At 44.2% G+C, this 22,772-nt stretch overlaps 1 protein-coding gene across 1 annotated transcript in view; it reads left to right on the top strand.

The window, feature by feature from the left end:
• The window catches only part of RRP1B (ribosomal RNA processing 1B), a 1,940,580-nt gene that overhangs the window by 1,699,443 nt on the left and 218,365 nt on the right, over positions 1–22,772 (top strand). The window contains exon 14 of the mRNA XM_044071827.1: positions 10,570–10,713. Within this exon, the coding sequence (XP_043927762.1) occupies positions 10,570–10,713 (144 nt within the window). The remainder of the gene's footprint in view (positions 1–10,569; positions 10,714–22,772) is intronic.

Consider the following 22,772-nt stretch of genomic DNA (forward strand, 5'->3'; position numbering starts at 1 on the left):
GAGGATCTCTAAGATTTTTCAGACTTCCTTTTCCAAGGGATTTAATATATTTTCTTCCAGGTTTAGCAAACAGCAGGATATATTGTTTCAAAATACAGGTAAACAAACATTAAGAAGAAATGGCAAGAGGGTTCCAAAAAGAAGTCTCGAACCTCAGAAAACCAAGGACAATCCAACAATTCTGGATGATTGTTCAAGAGATCTTGTGACCGCTTCCCACCCTGGCCCCACTTTTCCTTCCACAAAGTCTAAATCTCCATTTTTCAGTTTGGCAATAGATAGTTGTAGACAAATGGATTGCAGAAATCATTTATCAAGGTTACAGGTGGCAATGAGAGGAAATTCCTCCTTTCCAGGGGTCATTCCTCATCTTCCAGATCAGACTGTCTTATTTCCACTAGTTCATCACATGCTGTTCCAAGGAGTGATAGAACCAGCTTCTGCTTCCTAGGTGGGTAAGCGTTTTTATTCAAGGGTTTTCATAGTGCCAGAGAACGAAAATGCTTGGAGACCCGTTCTGGATCTTTTTTCCTAAACTTGTTTGTGATAGTGCCCAAATGCAAAATGATGTCACTTCACAACTTGATGTTAAGTTGCCAATCTCGCCTTCATTCTTGCTGGATGGGTTCGGAGCCGATCCTCAGCTCCGACTTGGCCACTCTAAAAGCTCGAGAGCTAGTTCCACCGGCTCGAGGCTCCCCTATATCCCATAATGCTGGGCGGTAACTCCCCAGATCTCGTTTGCCGCTACAGCGATCGAGGTGCGTTCTTACCGGCTCAGGTTAGTTTTGGTATAGAAACTAGTTTTCTTAGCCTTTTTCCCCTTATTTTAAGTTAGTTTTTTATATAGAGTTATTGTAAAGTAGTCTATCCATTCCCTGTTAATTTCCACCCCCTTTTTCCAAAAAACTATCGAAATTTTCCCTCGGGCCTTAGGCCCAGTCCCTCCCTTCCTAGTAGTGAGTGACTGTTTTTTGTAGGGATTTTATTAATAATTATCTTTAACTTAATTTAAGTGTGTTTAATTATATTTTAAGTGTAATCGGTGTGTGTGTGTTGTGTGGTTACACTTTCCCCTTAGATATGTCTAAGGAATCAAAGGTCTCAGGCTTTAAGAAGTGTGACTCGTGCTGTCAGAAGATATGTCTGACAGACGGTCACACTTCTTGTGTGTACTGCCTGGGACCTTTGCACCTGCAGGACTCATGTGCTGTTTGCCATGGCTTCAGCCCTAGAGTCCTGCAGGAGCGAAAAAATAAACTCATTTTAAGGGGTTTATTGAAGCCTGAGGGTCCCTCGACTCAGTCATCGGGGAAACCCTCTAAGCCTTCCAGACCTTCGGCTCCAGCCTCTGAGCCGTCTTCTGGAGGTCCTAAGGCTATTCGAACATCGGCTCTGGCCGGAGCCGATGAATCTCGAATAAAAGCCCCTACGGTGTCCTCGGCTCCGGTTGGAGCCGAGGAAGACATAGCTGAGTCGGCTCCGATCAAGTTGTCGGAACTGACATCTAGAAAACGGTCCCGTTCTCCATCTATCGGCTCTGTTCATTCGGCTCCAGCATCTCCTTTGCTGTCTGAACGGAGCCATAGATTCCACTCTTCTAGGTCTTCCAGGTTATCGGACCATGATCTTCAGAGAGTACTGAGTCGACTTCTTAAGTCCGAGGCACTTGCCCAGATGCTTCAAAGTCCGACTCAACAGTCGAGAACGATTCCCATCACTCAAAATGTTCCTCCTCTGACTCTTTTGAGTTCGGAGCCGGGGCGGCTCGGACCCGAGACTGTGGTGGCGTCGGAACCGATACCTTTGTCTTCGGTTCCGTCATCTGCTCCGATGTCTTCCTTGGAAGAATCTTGGCGCCGGACTTCCCTCGTCGGCTCCAAGGGGGCGAGTGGCATCGGACCCTTGTCCGACCCCGCTCTCCCTCTCGGTGCTTCGGCGCTGGTGAGTTCGGCTCCGACATCGGCCTCGGAGCCATCACTGTCGGTGCCGGGGGGAGGTTTTCAGTTTTTCGGAACGGAGACCTCCGGCTCTGCCTGACAGGGGTGCCTTCGAGGTCATGAGGAGCGTGTTAGAACCAGGTTCAACTCCACAGTCGGCTCCTTCTGCCCTTCCCCCCATGGTGCCTCCGGTGATTTCTACTCACTCTCTCATCCCCGACCGTAGAGAGCCAGCTCCTCAAGTTTCCCCAGTGGGGATCTCCTCCTCTTCCGAGGCCTCTCCTGATCCTGTAGGAGAGCCCCCTAGGAAGAGGAAGTGCAAGAGAGGAAGCACATTGACTCCCCTGAGTCTGTCACCTCTGACACTGATTTAGAGGATTCTGAAGGTTCCCCTCGTTCCCCCTCTGAAGATGTCTCCTTTGTAGACATCCTTGAAATCTTAAAACAGAGGGGGAATTGGCCAGCCCTCAACCCTTCAGAGGATGAATCAGTGTATCTTGAGGCGTTTGGCTCTCGCCCTTCCACCTCCTGGGTGTCCCCTCCCTTTGACCCCCTTATGCAAGTGGTGGCAAAGAAGGCTTGGGCGGCTCCTGATTCAGTGGAACCCACCCCCAGGAGACCATCAAAATTCATAACGGCCCCCAAGGACAAAGAATTTTTGACCAAAGGCGTCTCTGTTGATGCTATGGTGGTGGCTGCGGCCACCAAGAAGGAGTTAGCTGATCCTTCGGTGCCTGTTCATCCTCCTAACAAAGAGTCTAGGTCGATGGACAGGTACGGGAAGCGGATGTTCTCGTCAGCGACCTTTACTATGAGATCACTGAATTACCTGTGTCATTTCACTCGTCTTCAGAGGGATTTGCTCAAGGAAACGAGTGAAATGTTGAAGGACCCAACAGCTGCGGGTTTTCTGGATAGGATGAACTCTCAGCTGGCAACCCTTAATTCTATAACTAACTCCTCCATGCGCCTCCTTTCATATGCGGCGGATAGAGCAAGTAGAGCGGCAGGTACAGGTGTAGCCTTGCGTAAGCACACCTGGATGTGGCTATGTAACTTTGCGGACCCTTTCAAGGCGTCCTTCACTAATTCCCCCTTTGATGGATCATCCCTCTTTGGTCCTCAAGTGAAGGAAACCCTGACTAGGTGCGAGACTGATGGCAAAACTCTCTCTGCCATCGGAGTCCGTTTTTCTACTCCTCCTAGACCTTACCCCAAAGGCCAGAAGGGGGGAAAGATGTGGTTCCGCAAACAGTCTCAAGGAGATTTGCCGGATGCACAGAGTCGATTCCCCTCTAGAGGCAGAGGGGGGAACAATAATGGTAGACACCGTCCTAGAGGCAGAGGGGGCCCGCAGAATCAGGGCAGTCGAGAATCCTTTTCCGACAAGCCCTTTCAGCATCCCTGAGGTGTTGCCCGACTGTCCACCTTCGGAGGCAGTCGGGGGAAGGTTGTCACTGTACCCAGAAGCCTGGCTATCCCTAACTCAAGACAAGTGGGTACAGTCTATCATTTCCGAAGGCTACAGAATCCCTTTCCTTTTCATTCCGAAGCAATCCAAAAAATCCCTTCCAGACGTTCCACCCAGTCAAAGGGAACAAGCAGCTTTAGAAATTTCAAAGCTGCTCGCAAAAAGAGCCATTCAACCAGTTCCAGCAGACCAAACAGGATCCGGAATCTACTCCAAATTCTTTTTGGTTCCAAAGAAAACAGGGGACTGGAGACCCATTCTGGATCTCAGCAACTTGAACAACTTTGTCAAGAAAACAAAGTTCCGGATGGTCACGCTGCAGTCCATTCTACCCCTTTTGGGGCGGGACAACTGGATGTGCTCGATAGATCTCCAGGACGCGTACTATCACATTAGAATGAGTCGACGCTCCAGGAGGTTTCTCCGCTTCAGGCTGGGAACCAGTCATTTTCAATTCAGAGCCCTGCCCTTTGGTCTCACTACAGCCCCCCAAGTGTTTACCACATGCACGGCAGTGGTAGCCTCTCATCTGAGACGACAAGGATTCCAGGTGTTTCCTTATTTAGACTGGCTCCTTACAGCCCCCACCAAGCATCTTTTACTTCTCGCCAGAGACTACACCTTTCACACGTCAGGCACTAGGCATTTCAATAAACTACGAAAAGTCTGTCTTGTCGCCTTGTCGTGTTATTACCTTCATAGGCTCAAATCTAGACACAGTCAATATGTCAGCCAGACTCACAGAGCAGAGAATAGCAGACATACACAGGCAGGTCTCTCTTGTCTTGCAGAGCAACAAAGTCAAAGCCAGACTGATCCTGAAAGTCTTAGGAATTATGGCGGCGGCCATCCCCCTTCTACCATTAGCTCGCTTCCATATGAGAATTTTACAATGAATGCTTTTCACACAATGGTCTTACCAAAGGCTTCCAATGTCCCATCCTATTCGGATAACTCAGTCGTGCAAGAATCACCTCTCTTGGTGGATCACATCTCCCCAGCTCCTCCTAGGAAGACCTTTCGTCCCTCCCCCTCCGGTTGCTACAGTGACAACGGACGCCTCCCTGATCGGGTGGGGGGGGCATTACCAGGGCAGGACAGTCCAGGGCATGTGGCAACCATTCGAGTGCCACTTGCACATAAACGTCCTAGAGATGAGAGCAGTGCTTCTAGCGTTGCAAGCTTTACAAGACTCTCTTCCCAAGGGAACTATAGCAATTCAGACAGACAACATGTCTGTAGTGTGGTACATCAACAAATAAGGCGGAACCAGATCTTACCCCCTATGTCGAGAGGCTCTCAGACTGTGGCAAGGGGCGATTTCTTCTCAGCGATTTCTGTTAGCAACGCACATCCCCGGGAAGTCCAATGTGATTGCAGACAGATTGAGCAGAGCTATTCTCATGCCTCACGAGTGGTCTCCGAAGAATTCAGTGTTGGAGAAAGTTTTTCGAAAGTGGCGCCGGCCTTGCTGCGACCTTTTCGCTACTCCCCAAAACAGCAAGTGCGATTTTTTCACCCTCTTTCCCCAACCAGGCCATCCCAGCAGAGACGCTCTAGTGCACGTTTGGCCCCGGGGACTTCTGTATGCTTTTCCTCCCTTCCCACTGATATCTCAGCTGATACAGAAAGCCATCGCTCAGAAAGCTTCCATGATCCTCATTGCCCCTTACTGGCCTCGACAGGTTTGGTTCCCATTTCTCCACCGTTATCTGTTGGAGCAACCTTGGCATCTGGACCCAGTTCCAGACCTCTTGACCCATCAGTCGGGTCAGTTGCACCACTCCCTTCCTTCTCTGAACCTCACAGCGTGGTTCCTCCAATTCCAACTTTAGCCAGGCTTCCTCTGATATCTCACTCAGTTAGAGATATCTTGATAGCCTCTCATAAATCTTCCACTCGGAAGATTTATCATAACAAGTGGAAACGTTTTTCCTATTGGGCGCAGTCAAAGAATATAGATCCTTTCACTGCTTCCATTCAGTCAGTTCCAGACTTTCTAGCCGAACTTTTCCATTCAGGTTCGTCTCCATCTACCATTAGAGTTCAGTTGGCAGCAATTTCGAACTTTCATGTTGGAGTCTCAGAGTCCTCCATTATGTCTCACAAACTCTGCAAAGCCTTTTTAAAGGGAGTTTTTCTTCTCAAACCACCCATCAGAGATCCTCCTCCCCAATGGGATCTCAACTTGGTTCTGACGTCCTTAATTCTTTCCCCCTTTGAACCTGCGGCTTCATGTTCAATAAAGTTACTTTCTTGGAAAACACTCTTTTTAGTAGCTATCACTTCAGCTAGAAGAGTCTCTGAACTCCATGCTCTGTGTTGTTGACCCCCTTATCTTGTTTTTCATAAGGATAGGGTGTCCTTACGTACTAACCCGTCTTTTTTGCCCAAGGTAGCTTCACTGGCAAATTTGAATCAAACCATTGAGCTTCCTGTTTTCTTCCCAAATTATTCTAATAGGTCAGAACAAACGTTACACTGTTTAGATGTTCATCGCCAACTTAGGTACTATTTAGACAGGACCAAACAATTCAGGAAATCTGACCAACTGTTTGTTTCTTATGCAGAAGGAAGAATGGGCCTTCCAGTTTCTAAAGTGTCTCTCTCTAGATGGCTTACTTCGTTGATTACCCTAGTGTATGAGATAAGACATCAACAGTTGCCATCCAAACCCAGGGCTCATTCAACTAGAGCTTTAGCCACTTCCATAGCTTTCCAAGATAGGCTGCCTATTGATTCGATTTGTTCTGTAGCTACTTGGGCTTCTCCCCATACCTTCATTTCTCATTATAAGTTGGACTTGGCCTCTAGAGACCGAGCCAACTTTGGTTCCACTGTACTCAAGAGTCTGTTCCGATAGGCCACCCAGGACAAGGTGCTAGGGACGCGGTCCCATCCAGCAAGAATGAAGGCGAGATTGACAACTTAACATTTAGAAGTTATGTACCTACCATAACGTTCCATGTTAGTTGTCTTCTTCTCACCTTCTTTCTTGCGTCCCACCCTCCTTCCCCCTAGCCAGGACAGACCTAGAGGAGTTTTTCTTTGTTCCTTATGGAATTTTCTTGCTGGCCTTAGCTTTCAAACTAGATCTGAGGAGTTAGCGCCTAGCATTATGGGATATAGGGGAGCCTTGAGCCGGTGGAACTAGCTCTCGAGCTTTTAGAGTGGCTGAGTCGGAGCCGAGGATCGGCTCCGAACCCATCCAGCAAGAAAGAAGGCGAGAAGAAGACAACTAACATGGAACGTTATGGTAGGTACATAACTTCTAATTACCTCTTCTCCCCCTTTCAGGTTTCCCGATAACACTAGACTTAAATCACATCCCTATTCATCCAGACTTCTGATGCTTCTTAAGATTGTGTGTGTCTAGATCACATTATCGTTTCTTTGCCTTACCTTTTTAGACTATGCACTGCATCAAGAGTGTTAACAAAGTGTCTAGCTCCAGTTATAGTTCATTACTGGACACGTTATCTACATTTTACCATATTTAGATGACTTGCTTATCTTTTCAGTCTTTTTCAAAGTGTCAGGAACATCTCTCTTTGATGAGAGATCTCTCACACAAGCTGGGATTCCAAGAGAACATTCAAAAGTCTTTCTTTTACAGAGTATTGTGTTCATGGGATGTCAGCTAGACACCTCAGTTCAAAGAGCATTTCTTCCATCTATTTGTAAGGATTTCCACTCAGACATTGGTCATGGCAAGGGAATACCTCAGGATTTTGGGTCTCATGGCATCTGTTATTCTCATGATATTCCTTGCAAGACTCCACATGAGAATGATATAGTGGCATCTGAAATCTCTTTGGGCCCCTCACCAACACTCTTTATCTTTTCAAATCCCAGTACTGGGGCTTGTCAGAAGAGAAATAAATCATTTTGTGAAGATAACAGATATCCTTAAATACAGATCTCCCTTTCTCCCTCCCGGCTGCAAAAGAGTCAGTCACCACAAATGCCTTAGACTTTTCTTGGGGATCAGTTTCAGAAGGGATAAAAGTGCAAGGTGTGTGGGACACCAAGGCCAGACGTAAGCATTTAATATCAAGGAGATGTTTGCCCTGGTAAAGGCACTCAACTTTCTGAACTATCTTTTGTCTCTGAGACATCTTCAAATGATTACAGACAATACCATTGTCATGTGGTAAATCAGTAAGTAACTGGGAACCAGACTGTACCCCCTTTGCAGGCTAACCATGTTAGTTTGGGATTTAGCTTCACAGCACAGTCTCACTCTACAGGCGTCCTACATTCTATCAGAGCAAAATTGTATAGCAGACACACTGAGCAGGACAAGGGCAGACTCTCATGAATGGAATTTAGATCAGGGGTCTTCAAGGATTTGATCCATATGTGGGGAGTTCTTAGTTAGACCTCTTTGCCTCCTCTGTGAACAGTCAACTGGCGAGATTCTGTTCCAGGACTCCATGCACAAGGGTTTGGAAGACAGATGTCTTTTCTTGTCTTTGGACAGGAATGTTCCTGTATGTTTGTCCACCCTTTCCACTAATATCCACAGTACTTCTGAAGATTCAGAAGGAATCCCTATGTCTGTGTGGTGACTCCCTTCTGGCCAGGCAACCATGGTTATCCCTTCTTTTGGAAATGGTCAAGGGGCAATTATCACAAGCTTTCTCACAGACTGAATCTAATTACACAAGAACCACAATGTTTGATACACCCTGTCATCAGTCAACTTCAGCTGGCTGCCTGGATGATAGGGCCTTAATTCCTTTTGGGCACCTGTTTACTGAGGGCATGCAGCAGGTACTAATGGAGGCAAGAAAGCCTGCTACTAGAAAATCATATATTAGCAAATGGAAAAAGTTTTCTAGTTGGTGCCAACAACATAACTAGCATCCATTCAGGGCTAGTTGTTCTCAAGTTTTACAGTATTTGTGTGAGTCACTATCATATGGCCTTTCTTATTCCTCTATCAAGGTTTATTTATTAGCCATTTCAGCATGTCTACCCATGGAGCCTCCTCTTTCAATGCAGTCTCATGTCAAATTGGTTTTGAAAGGAGTTTTGCATAAGTGGCCTCCAAGAAAACCAGTGGCCCATTTTTATGTTCTTAATTTTGTGTTAAGTTAACACTTGCTACATTTAATCAGCTAACCTGACTTGCATCAGGTTCTTAACATGGAAAACAGTTTTACTGTTTGCTCTAACCTGTGCAAGAAGACTATCCGAGTTCCAAGCCCTCACAGTGAGTCAGCCCTGTCTCATTTTCCATAAGGACAGGGTTTGTTTGAGAAGTAATCCTCCTTTTATGCCTATAGTTTATCTGAGTTTGCTTTAAGCCAAACTGGCCATCTCCTTTTTTTTTTTTCCTGAACTTAAAAATAAGGGAGAAAGGATACTCCATACCATGGATGTCCACAGACAACTCGGGTGCTGTCTTGACAGAACTAACTCTTTCAGATGTTCAGATCACTTGTTCATTTCTTGTGAAGGTAAAAAGGGACAACCTGTGTCAAAATATACAATTTCCAAATGGTTGTCTAAGGCTTTTTAACTTTTGCTGCACTCACCATAACAAAACTAGTCCTGGCATGGTCAAGGCCCACTCTACCAGAACTTTGGCTGAATCTATTACTTTTTGGAAATGGGTGGATATTAGAAGTCTTCTAGAAGCTGGTACTTGGTCCTCTGTGCAATACTTTTACAAAGCCCTATACGCTTGATTTATTCTCTAAGTCTAAATCAGTCTTAGTTAGGACTTTTCTCTGGGGTATGCTGGATTCTTCCACCTCCCAAATGTAGTTAGCTAGGGTAATCTACTCTTATAGCTGAGGCTACTGCAGTAGTGATCAGTATGATGAACTTAGTACAGTTGTGTTAACTCAGCATAACAGTAGATGTTGCAGTGATCATTGCTGCAGTAGCCACTGGCTCCCTCCATTGCCCTTTTTTGTTCATAGCTCAGTATCCCTCTATTTTTGGCTGGGAAGCTCTGAAGGGCATCTCGCTAAACTTTAGCCTCCATCTCTCTTTTGGCTGGGAAGCTCTGAAGGGCATCCCACCCAAACTTATCTTTTAGTCAGATCAGCTTGAGCTGCCTGACAGTTTGGATGCAGGGAAGGTGTCCTGAATCTTTGGAAGCTGGCCAAATGTTATATCCTTGGCAGAGTATAACCCATATAGCTAAGGCTACTGCAGCAGTGATCATTTGAACATCTACTGTTGTGGTAAGTTTACTTACACAACTGTACTTTATTTGAGATGCTCAGTAGGATGGTTGAATTCTTTGCCTTTTGGTGTTACCACCCTCCCTTCTTCCCCCCACTCAAGCTTTCTTCCTTTATCTGTTTTGTCCTTTGTATCTCTGAATTTCTGCTTGATTCTGAAGATTGTTTTGACAAAGAGGAGAGGTCACTGATTTGAGACGGCTATTTTGGATGTGGTATAGCTGAATCATGGTTGTAGTAATTCTTCGTGGAAATTTAAGTTTTCAGATTCTGATGATTAATTCCCTCTTTTTGCATTATTCTAAAACAGGCATTTTATCTGTGCCTACGTACAAGCTTGTTATGAACAAACCTATTGTGTTTAGCATATTCTGTAACTTAAGTTTCCAAAGTTTTATGCCTACATCTAGGGCTGTTTCTCCCTGCCTCTCTCTCTCCTTTTTGTTACATCAGTGTTTATTCCCATTGAGTGACCATGCTATGTTTATACTACTGCTATCTGGTGCCTCGATGAAGGTGAGACAGTCTGCTCCATTAGGTAGATGGGCTGACATAACCCTGAACTTACTGATACTGAAAAAACAGCAAGGAAGACAACCATTGTTGTTATGATGATTCACAAAATTCTGTCTCTTGTTGGTTATGGGGCACAAGATCAAAAGGAAATTCGGATGGGTTTTATACTGCACGTGTGTATAGTAAGAATTTAAGACACTGAAGTGAAAATGAATGATAAGCTGGAACCTGGGGGTTACTGAGGCACAGAAGCAGACATGTAGTGGTGGGAAAGATTTAGGTGTCTTTGCTTGACTTTCACTAATCATAGAGTTAGACGGTGTAAGTAACTAGCTATATTTTTGTTAAGGTGTGTTTGTTTTTACTTATTTCTGTATTTTCTAAAATAATTGCTTAAAAGATTGATTCTGTTTTCTCCCTACCCCATCCCAATTAATTATAGGAAAAAAACAAGACCTTAAAGAAAATGAAACCAAGCCTAAAAGTGCAGAATGATTTTGTGAAAATTGAAATATCATCTCCACCATCATCAGTGTTCTTCAGGAAAGCCAAAAGTAGCTTGGCAAGTCCCAAATGCTCAAAACAGGTAAAATCCTGAATATATTAAAAAAGATGAACATTTCCTAATAAGTACATGTAAAATTTCATCTTGGAAGCAAAGATGTTTCAGATTCTGTTTTTGGCTGTATGTATACCAGAACTCAGCCTGATAAGTAAGTTGAGGAACTTCAGGCTTTTAAACTTAAGATAAAAGGTATCTGAATTTTCAAAATGTGAACCCCATTTTGTAGTAATTATTTGGCTGAGTTATTGTATTTTGATCTCATACAATGAGTATTTGATGTTCTATTAGCAGATGCCTTTCAGTAGTGAATGCAAGGTCCCCTGTTAAGGCTTCTGTTTATACACAGCTGCTGCTGGAATTTGAAATATGCCATAATAAATTATTGCATTTTGAAACTGTGACCTTATGCTTTTCTGAATTACAAAAGGATGTACCTCACTGCATATCATGACTGATTTTTACACTGTGGATGGTAGTGTATGGTAGTTGCTCAAAAACACTTGCATACCATACCTCTCAACCTGGAAACATCAAAAATCTGGACAAAGGCCTGTGAAAAATAGGTACAAATCTGTATGCTGATTAACATAAAATTTGCATACATAATGATGTAACCCCGCCCACTCAAATGGGTTTGTGATATACCAACTTTCAAACTGAAAAACAGTCAAAATATGGCCCCAGACAGAATCCCCCCTGCAGCCATTCCAATGTCCCATTACTTTGCTATTTTGCCTCATTTACCATAAACACTAATATGCATTCTGCTTACTTCTACAATGATTATTTGGATTTCATTTTAAACTTTTATTTTACATTTTATAGCACAAATACTGAGACATCTGGAAAACAAAGCAATACAGTCTCACAGTGAAAACAGACTTAGCATTACAGCTTCTCTGCCATTGAAACAGCATTGACATCCACATTCAAAGAAAATGCATCTGGCCAGTGGCGGATAAAGATTTCATTTGGTTTGTTTTAAAATCATAGGCACCTTGCACATGAAGCATACAGGTTTTCTTTGATACACCTTCCCGACTGTATTAAATTATATTCCTTGTATAATACAGCACACTTGTTAGAGTGTGTTTTAAATTTATTGTTTTTTACATTTTTCCAGTAAGCAATGAAATAAAATGTATGCACCAATAATGACAAAACTGCTCAATTCAGAAATTTCCATAATAAAAGTCTGCTTAAACTTATACAGTCCACTAGTATCAGTAAATATGCACAATCTCTGCAGAAGTAAAAGTCATCTAAATAATTTCACATTAAAGAGATCTGTAACTAATGAAGGTTGCCGCTAACAAACAACTTTATATTTTACTGTTTTATCTACAAATAAAGTGCCTGTTGCCCTTGAGGGATAAATTGCTTGTTACATTAAAAATGATAAGCTAATATTGCAATAGGGAATGGATGGCAAACTGAACAGGTTCATAGTTACTAGGTATATCTGCTAAAGAGGACATTCTCAGGACTGCAGCATCCACCCCTTTAAAAGTACAACACAATACAGTATCAGCAATCCATCTATGTACTGTGGGAGTAGAATCCACAGCCTTCTGCATCAAAAGCAAGCAATTCTACCTGTTGTGCTACTAACACAGACTTTGCATAGGCAGCACTAAACTTCTGTCCCTCTGAGGAACTATGCAACATAACTTAAGATTAAAGAAATCTGGAAACAGCATTGGGGGAAGACAAAGGCCCAAAACCAGGGACACATTTTAAACATTGTTTGTACAATCTTAGAAAAGTTGCTTCTTGCTAGAATAAAATGTTGGGTTACCATGTGTTTCCTGAAAGATAGCCATTTACGTTTCCTGTCATTAGTGAATTCAGTTCTCATTCTCACTAATTTGCTAGAAAACCACAAAGAGCTGGTCTGGGTAGGGAATTCAGCTCTTGCTATCTGTACCTAAGGTACAGGGTTTTGAACCTGACTACTTCTAATTACCAGTTATGCTTACATACACACACACACACACACACACACACACACACACACACACACACACACACACACACACACTAAAGCTTTCCAGCTCGGGAACTTGCAGAAGTTAAGCAGAGGCGCACAGTTAAACTGAAAGCACACACACTTAAACGGCCAACTCAGCAGTATAAAGTTTTCCAGCTAGGGAACTTAAGCAGAAACAGCAGAGGCACACAAATGCACAGTTAAACTGAACCTTTACAATGAAAATGCAATGGCCAACTTTTCAGCTCACACCCCTTTCCAGCATTTACAATGAAGAAATAAAACGACACACACTTAAACGGCCAGCTCAGCACTGCAGCATAAAGCTTTCCAGCTCAGAAACTTGCACAGTTAAGCAGAAATGGCAGAAGTCAAGAAGAAGCACACGATGCGCAGTTAAACTGAAAGCTTTCCAGCTCAGGAACTTGCACAGTTAAGCATTGTAGCCATAAATGCAAAAGAGTAACAACAGAACATCAGATGAGTGCAACCATTGCTTCAGAATATCAGTGTAATACTGTGACTGTACTGTATGTCTTATGAAAAGGCAAAAAAAAAATCTGTTTCACCATGAAAGTTTTAGTAACAAAACGAACATGTAAAACACCTCTGTCATATCTACTGTGGAACGAGGGAATTTATATCAAGAAAGCATTTATGAATGGGCTGCATTAGCCATGTTACCATAAAAAGCAGCAGAGAAACCGGTCTACAGATATTCAACAGCAATTTAAAATGCTAAGCGCAGTAAACTTCAGACTTGTCATCTAATTAAGCTCTGTGGGAATACTATCAACACAAATCACATGCAGTAACAGGTGTCATGCCTAGTTGACCTTACAAGTTTTCAAGTGGTTAAAAGACAATAAAAAAGATGCAAAGTACATATTGCAAGAAACAGATTAGAAAAGAATATATTTTACAAACGCAGTAGTTGCATGTGGCGGCGCAATCTGCATGTTTGTCCTCTCATATGATAATACGTGGGTGGCCATGACTTCTAATAAATCTGACAGTGGATACATTTCTATATACTTTTCCCATTAAATATTCTGTTTACAAAGGTGAATCCGTTTGTCTCATCCTACTGTAACCATGCGTGTTCACCAAGGTTTGTTGAGTTAGAACCCAGCGGGAGCGAACTCAACCAGCACAACTGGTAGTGAAATTCCAAATTAAATATAATGGTTCCCTCCCTGAAATTATATATACCAACTCTGAAAATTTCTGGACACACACGGTACAATTTTTTTTACTCATATTTTGGGTCTATCCCTCATAAAATCTGCAGTTTTCTGATAAATCATTGTGGGGTGAAGTCACTTCATAGCCTTCGAACTGGATTCTAATCCAAACCAGTTATTCTAGTATCTTTCTAATAGTGTAGGAGCAATATTTAAAATCTACCCCTGATTTTGGGCCTTTGTACTCTCATTATTTTGGTATTGTACTCAAAAGCACCAACACTGCCCCTAGTAAATTTAATAGGACAAAAACAATAAACGAAGCAGATTAAGCACTTTCATCTCCACTCGGGAGACTTCATCAGAATCATCTGCCACATAAACCTTATAGTTGTTATACTAGTTGATTTCACTCCATTGGTCAACCAATTAATTCAAAAATATGTCCCATTAGATTAACCCTTCATAAGTCAGTTGTATAATATAGCATTGCAACACGTATGAATATCATTATAAGTATAAATACATACAAATGTATAAAAACTAAATAACTGTAAAAAGTATATTGTGTTGTATTATACAAAATAACTCATACTTCATAAATGCAGACCAAGAACATGTATAAACATAAAACCTAACAGTATAAAATGATATTGGTATAGCATTCCTCTTTTGGTACAGTTAAAGAACCACCAATCCCCTGAGGAAAAACATATTGCACCACTTGTCAAAAGTTAATAAATAAATGTCATGCATGTACAAAAATATGTATGAAAAATAAATACTTTGTACATTGTGCAAGTATGTTTAAATAAAATGTTAAAAGTGCATATATAAATAGTGTATACAATAAAAATGTATTAATAAAATATTGAATATCAAATATTAAATATCACCGCCTATTAAATTTTGAATTAAATGCTAAATATTTGTGGAGCCTGCCTGTGAAAATTATTTGGAGTGGATACTATTTGAATTATATTCTTCTGAACAGAAGATATTGACAGAGGGACAGCCTTTATTGATACTAGGGGCAGTGTTGGTGCTTTTGAGTTCTGTATTTTGGTATTGTCCAGATTGCTTAAGTTAAAAGGTTGAGAGATATGTATATACTGCGTTTAAGAGGAAAAAATGCAACTTAGCTTAAAGCACACACTAGAAGAAATACGTTACGTAACAGCTGAAGTGTTTGTGAGCTAGAACTAGAGCAGTGATGGCGAACCTGTGACGCGTGTCAAAGGTGACACTCCACGACATTTTGGGTGACACACCAGCGTTCTCCAACACCCGAGTTACCAAACTGCTTTGCATTTGTTGCTTGTGTGAAGTGCATTGAATTATTTTGTGCCAGGAGCCATTTCAACAACACTGCTGCAGAGGTAAAGAAGTTATAACCTCAAAGACTATTTTAGTATACTGTCTATATACAGTCCGCAAAGGGCAGTGCTGACATTTTCTCTTCGTGGTTGCACTTCTGCAAAGGGCAAGTAATCTGCATTTCTAGGAGTTTGCTGTTTTACATTCCTCTCAACTGTCCCTCTTAATCCCTCTTAAAACTGGCAACTTTTTAAACTAAACAATGACAATAATTAGATTTATAGAGTAATTTTACTTCAGAAAATGTATATTAATTCACATTAATTTTTTTTCTGTCAGTGTCTCAGATTAATAGTACTAGTAGTTTTAAACTGTCCATGTCTCTCATTTCTAGATTTATCCCTGATTTTGTTTAGATTTATCCTTGATGTATTAAGAACCATGCCGTTTTATTTATTTTTTTGTTTATTTATTTATTTAAAAAACAAAAACAATGTCAGTGCTGTACTCAGGTATAGATCTAACTAGTACTTTATATAAAAGAAACCATTACTACTTTGTGAAGTAATGGTACATGTCCTGACTGAAATTACTGTTGCAGTATTCCTAACACACAGATTATCAATGCTGTCATCTGATAGGGGTCCCAAAGCTTTACCTTCCATGCATTGTACATCCGATGTGTAACTTCAGCTCTCAACCATAGGGGTATATAGGTGGCCATATGAGCGTAATTCCTATCTCTGCTCCAGCCTGAATGTAAGTCTTGTATGCACTGGCTGATTGCCTTTTAAGCATTGGTACCGTTTCTTTGAATACTCAGGTAAGTGTCCATTCGGGAACCTTCCTTTGTATTTGTGTTTTTCTTACCAGTATTAGATGTCTGCTAGGGGGAGTAAGTGTGTGTGCTGTAGGTAATACAAAGACTTACTTGCCCAGTGTTTTTGCTCAGAAGCAGAACATGGCTACAAAGCTTGTTCCATCTTCCAGTCCTTTGTACCAAAGACCTTGCAGTCCTTTTTGCTCTCGTTTAACACTTCTTGGAGATCCAGTGTCTCAGATGCTTGACTCACTCCAGGATGATGGATTCTGCCTCCCTGGTCGTACCTCCACCACTTAAGAAAAAAACTTAAAAGGCCTAGGCTAGAAACTCAGTCAGCCTTTTCTGATTCCACTGTACCTGCTGAGGTTTCAGAACCCACAGTACATCTGATTCCCCCTCATATGCCCTCTACCAAGACCCTGCTAGAGGTCAGTATGGTGTCAGAGGACTTGATGGAGGATTCTGTGGACAGAGGTGAACTGTGAATTATCATAGCTGAGGTCCCAGAGGGCATTTCTTAGATCCTAGTTAGGGAAGAGATCCCAGTTAAATTAATCGAGATACATTAGCAAACTGAGCTGCAGCATTTAGTACATGTGGACACCACACCAAAAAAGAAGTGTCAAGAGAACTAAACATGCTGCTTCCCCTCAACCTCCTCCTTCCTCTTCTAGGGAGAAGGAATGGATGGATTTCTCTCAAAGTTTGTTTAAGTTAAAGCCATTATGGCTTTGAAGCTTCATCCTCTCTTTTCCACCCCCACTCACCCCGCAAATGATAGTTGTGGATTCATATTCCTTTGAAGATGAAGAGGCTGCTGATTGTAACCATTCTCTGGCCTACTCCTCTCATATGTACGTTTCTGGCTAAGTCCCTTCACATGATAAGGACTCCATTTCACCTGATTCTCCAGTAGATGCCGCTTCATTTGGAGAGACTATCTTAAATGTAATGAAAGATTTTGAGTGGGAGTCTAAGCAGGTCTTAGAGTTATAGAGAATATACCACAACATTTTGGAAATGGGCACCCCAGCCCCTTCCTTTGTACCTCCTTTGAACAGGAGGTGAGGCTTTTTTGCATGCTTTTCAGTCTAGTTCTGCTGCCCCTGACTCTCAGCCTTTGGCTCCCAAAAGGCAGGACATATTGTATTCCCTGATGATCTAAAGTTACTGTTTAAAAATCCTGTGGTGGACCCTTCTGCAATTTCCCTCTAGTTTGATACGCCTTCTCAATGCCTTTCCAATACCATTGCCTCCTTCAGACAAGGATAGCAGGGCTATGGATAGGAGGGGTAAAAATGTTCATACCTCCTTTACTTTGGCATTGGCATTGGCATTCAGGTCTGTTAATTACCAAACCCAGATGACCAAATATTTGATATCCATTCCTCACATCTTTAAATAAGGTAGTGGTGGATTTGCTGTATACTGATTCTAAACAACATATGTTGCCCTTAATCAAGCTACACAAGTGGCCAGACACAGCATTAAATGTAGTTATGAGGCTGTGAAGACCTCCTCCAGAGCAGCTGGGATGGGCCTGGTAATCTGCAGGTATGCATGGTTATGTAGCCAGCCTATTCCTGAGGATTTGAAAGCAAATCCCTTCAAGAGCAGGTTAAAACTATGAAGGATTGCAGACTGCTTCTGTTAACCTCTGTATCTAAGAACCAGAGGAATTACTCAACAAAACCTACATGTTGTGTCAGAAGGGACCCTAGGCCTGGCCAGAAACACAGGAAGGCACTCAGAAAGAGATTCTTAGATAAACTACAAAAGGCTGCCTCATCTGGGAGGCTTCCCTTTGGGGACAAATCTCTGTGACTATCTAGAACCTTCTTTCCCCCTGCCCTTTCAAAAAGGTTGGCCCAATCCTTCTCCATCTAGGAAAAGATTACCACAGACAAATGGGTGATGTGAGAGTGTTCAATCTCGCCGTTTGTTCTTACACATGGGTGTCAGAGCCGATCCTCGGCTCCGAGTCGGCCACTTAGCAAAGCTATGCATCTAGGAGAAGCTCGAGACCAACCTACCTCCCACAATTCCCTCTGCCTGTACCTCAGATCTAGTTTGCCGCTGCAATTGATCGCATCGAATTTTGAGAGCTCTTACCAACTTTGGGAGATAAGATACTTCTAATTATATTTCTTGTGAAATTTTCTATTTTTCTTTGAGGAAATTTATCCTTAGTGCGTGTGTGTGTGTCTAGCTCAACTTCGCGTCATATATATATATAATTTTTGTAGTTTTATACTTTGTTTCCTTCAGCCTACTCCTAGTTTAGGGTTGTTTTTGATTGATATGTCTGAAAAAGCTAAGTCGGGATTTAAGAGGTGTCAGTGTGGGCAAAAGATGTCTGTCACTGACAACCACAGCTCCTGTGTCTACTGTCTTGGCCCTCTACATCTACAAGAAGACTGCTCTATTTGTCATTCTTTTAGTGGAAGGGTCATGACAGATAGGCGCAGGAAGCTTATAGATAGGGGTCTTTTGAAGCCTTCCTTCCAAGAAGAGCTTGACAAGTCGGACCAGGCTTCTACGTCCTCGAAGGGATCGAAGACATCGGAGCCCATGTCATCGGCTCCGACTTCTTCGTTTAAAGTTCGCTCACCGGTTCCACAGGCTTCGGGGCCGAGTGTCGAGCTTCTTACTGTCACCGAGCCTCGAGTCTTGGAGCCGGTGTCGGAGCTTCCACCTCCTGCCTTATTGAGGTCGGTACCATCTTCGGTTTCTTCGACCCGTTCTTCCAGGCCTCTCTCCGACACCGACGTAGATCGTGTGGTGCAGAAGTTAATGGAGAACACGGCCTTGTCCAAGCTCATTTCAGTCTCCTCCCAGTTGGTGTCAAGACTCGAAGGCCTTCCCTTATCTCCATCTGAACCTCCTCCGAGGCCTACACAGCTTTCGGAGCCGAGAGATGTTGATATGATGATTGTGGAGCCCTTGGTGCTGGAACCGTCCCCTTCTCGGTCAGCACCGTTGACCTCGACTCCGTCGGAACCGTTGGCAGACTCGCGGAACCGACGATCCCTCCTTGGTTCCGGGACCGAGAGTCGAACCGATCTTTTGGTACCGACTCTCCCTCTCAGTGCCTCGGCACGGATCACTTCGGCTCCGTCCTCGGGGTCGATGCCCTTGGCCTTTGCGTCGGAGACACTTCCGCATTCTTCGGAACCGGGGGACTCTTCGGCTCGGGGTCCAGGGGCCTTTGACCTCATGAGGAAGGTGTTGTCTTCTCAGACAACCACGCCAACAGAAACAACTTCTCTCTCCCATAAAGGTCCGTTGTCGTCTTCTGCACCCACGGCTACCCACAAGCGTAGAGCACCAGTGTCTCAGCCACTCCCAGAGGGAGCCCCTTCTTCCTCGGAGGCCTCATCGGAAGCCCCTCCCGATGACGTTCCAAGGAAAAAGTTGTGCAAGAGGAGGCACTTAGATTCTCCACAAGAATCTTTAACATCGGATACTGACTTAGATGAGTCGGAAGGGTCCCCGAAATCACCCTCAGAGGATGTCTCCTTTGCTGACATCCTGGAGATCCTGAAGCAGAGAGGTGATTGGCAGGCCCTACCCCCTTCTGAGGATGAGTCGGTTCTGCTGAAGGCATTTGGTGCTCGCCCTTCCTCCTCCTGGGTCACTCCGCCCTTCGATGAGTTAATGGAGTTAATTGCTCGAAGGGCGTGGGAGACTCCTGACACAGTGGAGCCAGTTCCTAGGAAACCTAACAAGTACATCACTGCCCCTCAGGACAAGTCTTACCTTACTAAGGGAGTTCCAGTGGACACTATGGTGGTGGCCGCAGCCACTAAAAAGGAGATGTCCGAATCTTCCTCGTCTGTCCATCCCCTTAACAGAGACTCTAGGACCATGGACAGATATGGGAAGCGCATTTTTAGTTCAGCGACTTTCTCTATGCGATCGCTGAACTACTTGACGCATTTTACACGATTACAGAGGGATCTAGTCAAAGAGTTGGGAGATACCCTCCAGGGTAATACAGATGCTGCTGTCTCGGACAAAGTGACAGCACATGTCAACACCCTTACATCCATAGTGAACTTGTCCATGAGGCTCATCTCGTATGCAGCCAAGGAGTCGAGTAGGGCTGCAGCTTCAGCGATTGCTCTTCGTAGACAATCCTGCATGTGGCTGTGCTCCTTTGCGGAAGCCTTTAAGTCTTCCTTTACTAACCCCCCCTTTGATGGTGCCACTCTTTTTGGCCCCAAAGTAAAGGAGACCCTAACCCGGTGTGAGCAGGAGGGAAAGACTCTATCTGCTGTCGGAGTCCGTTTTTCCACCCCATCCAGACCGTACCCCAAAGGGCAACAAGGTGGAAAGATGTGGTTTCGTAAACCCCAGGGTTCTTTCCCAGGCACACAGGGTGATGCCCCCTCCAGAGGCAGAGGGGGGGGAAAGAGGTGGAAGACGCCTCCCTGGTGGCAGAGGGGGTCCGCAGAACCAAGGCGACAGGGATACCATCCCTGGCAAGCCTTTCCAGCACTCCTGAGAGGAGGCCCGACTGTCCTGCTCTGGAGGCAGTCGGGGGGCGCTTAGCTTTATACCCTCAGGCCTGGCAAAGCCTTACTTCAGACAATTGGGTAAAAAGCATTATTACCAGAGGTTACAAAATCCCCTTTGTATTTCCCCCATTACCACAAAAAAGATTCCCAGATGTACCACCCCATCTGCGAAAACCTGCAGCTATAGAAATCTCAAAGCTGCTAGAAAAACGAGTCATCCAACCAGTCCCGGCGGACCAAAGAGGATCCGGAACTTACTCAAGGTTCTTTTTAGTTCCAAAAAAGACAGGGGACTGGAGGCCAATTCTGGACCTAAGCAACCTCAATATGTTTGGGAAGAAAGAAAAGTTCCGGATGGTCACGCTTCAATCGATCCTTCCGTTTTTACAGTAGGACGACTGGATGTGCTCAATAGATCTCAGGGACACCTACTACCACATCAAAATGGCCAGAGTGTCCAGAGATCACCTGCGCTTCCGGCTGGGAGCCAGCCACTTTCAGTTTCGAGCACTGTCCTTTGGTCTAACCTCAGCCCCCAGGGTTTTCACCAAATGCATGGCAGTGGTAGCGTCTCACTTGAGACGCCTAGGATTCCGGGTGTTTCCGTATCTGAACGACTGGCTCCTTACCGCCACCACCGAGCGTCAACTGATACAGGCCAGGGACTACACAATAAGCCTTTGTGCTCAGCTAGGGATTTCGATAAATTTCGAAAAATCTGCGTTACAGCCCTCACAACATATTTCATTTATAGGCGCAGCTCTAGATACCCGTTCTATGTTACTAAAACTGCCCCTCTCAAGAATAGCTTGCCTGCAAGATCATGTATCTCGTCTGCTATTGTCCAAAAAGTCCCCAGCCAATCTAGTCCTGAAAGTCTTAGGGCTCATGTCAGCTTCCCTCATTGCAGTTCCCATGGGGAGGCTACACATGAGAGTTCTCCAGTGGCTGCTGTTCGCACAGTGGTCATTCCAGCAGTTACCCCTGACACACGAGATTCACATAACGAATTCCTGCAAAGCACACCTGTCTTGGTGGTTACAGAATCAGAACTTCTTCAGCGGCCGGCCGTTTGTGTTACCCAAACCAACAGCCACAGTGACCACGGATGCTTCCCTGATAGGGTGGGGGGGCATCTTTCAGGGACAGACAGTCCAAGGCGAATGGTCCAGCTTAGAGTACAACCTGCATATAAATGTTCTAGAGATGAGGGCAGTGTTCCTAGCGTTGCAACACTTCTCACCCCTTCTGCCTCTGGGGACCATTGCAGTACAGACGGACAACATGTCCGTAGTCTGGTACATAAACAAACAGGGAGGAACCAAGTCTTACCAGTTGTGCAGCGAGGCCATGAGAATTTGGCAATGGGTAGAATCCACGGGTCGCTTTCTAATAGCAATGAACATCCCGGGGCTATCCAACGTCATAGCGGACAGGTTGATCAGAGCCATCCTGTTACCTCACGAGTGGTCCCTCAATCAGAAAGTGACGAAAAGGATTTTCCGCAAATGGGGCCAGCCTTGCTGCGATCTGTTTGCGTCTCCAATGAACACCAAGTGCAGAAGCTACTTTGCCCTTTTACCCCCTCCAGGGGATGTCCCCAGGGACACTCTGATTCATGATTGGCCCCCGGGTTTCCTATACGCTTTCCCTCCTATACCTCTGATCCCGAAATTTCTTCAGAAAGCCAAGGACCAGGAGAGGACTATAATTCTCATTGCCCCATTCTGGCCTCGACAGATTTGGTTCCCCTTTCTTCAACCCCACCAATTGCGGGAGCCTTGGATTCTGGACCTAGTGCCAGACTTGCTGACTCATTCGTCAGGAGCTCCTTACCCGTCGCTCCTATCCCTCAAGTTAGCAGCTTGGCTGCTCCGCTTCCCTACTTAGCCAGGTCTGATCTTCTCTCTCCGGCGGTTCAGGATATTATGGTCACCTCTCATAACGCTTCCACTACCAAAATATACACCAGTAAGTGGAAACGTTTCATCTGAAGTAGGCAGACTTCATTTGTCTGCAACCTGTGGGTATCGGATCCGACATCGGATCCGAGCCGGCAGTTCAAAAGCTTTAGGATCCGAGCTCCTAGCTCCTCCCTCTACCCATAACCCCTTGCCAAGCCCTGACTGACCTCAGATTTTTGTTTGCCGCGTTCGAGTAGCCAACGGATTTCACGAGCTCCTAGTAGCAAGTATTTCACTTCAGTATTCTGACAGGAAAATTTCTTTTTCTTTTAAAAAATTTAG

Source organism: Protopterus annectens, chromosome 5.part0, assembly GCF_019279795.1.
Source record: "Protopterus annectens isolate FY-2018-M chromosome 5.part0, PAN1.0, whole genome shotgun sequence".
NCBI lineage: Eukaryota > Metazoa > Chordata > Ceratodontiformes > Protopteridae > Protopterus > Protopterus annectens.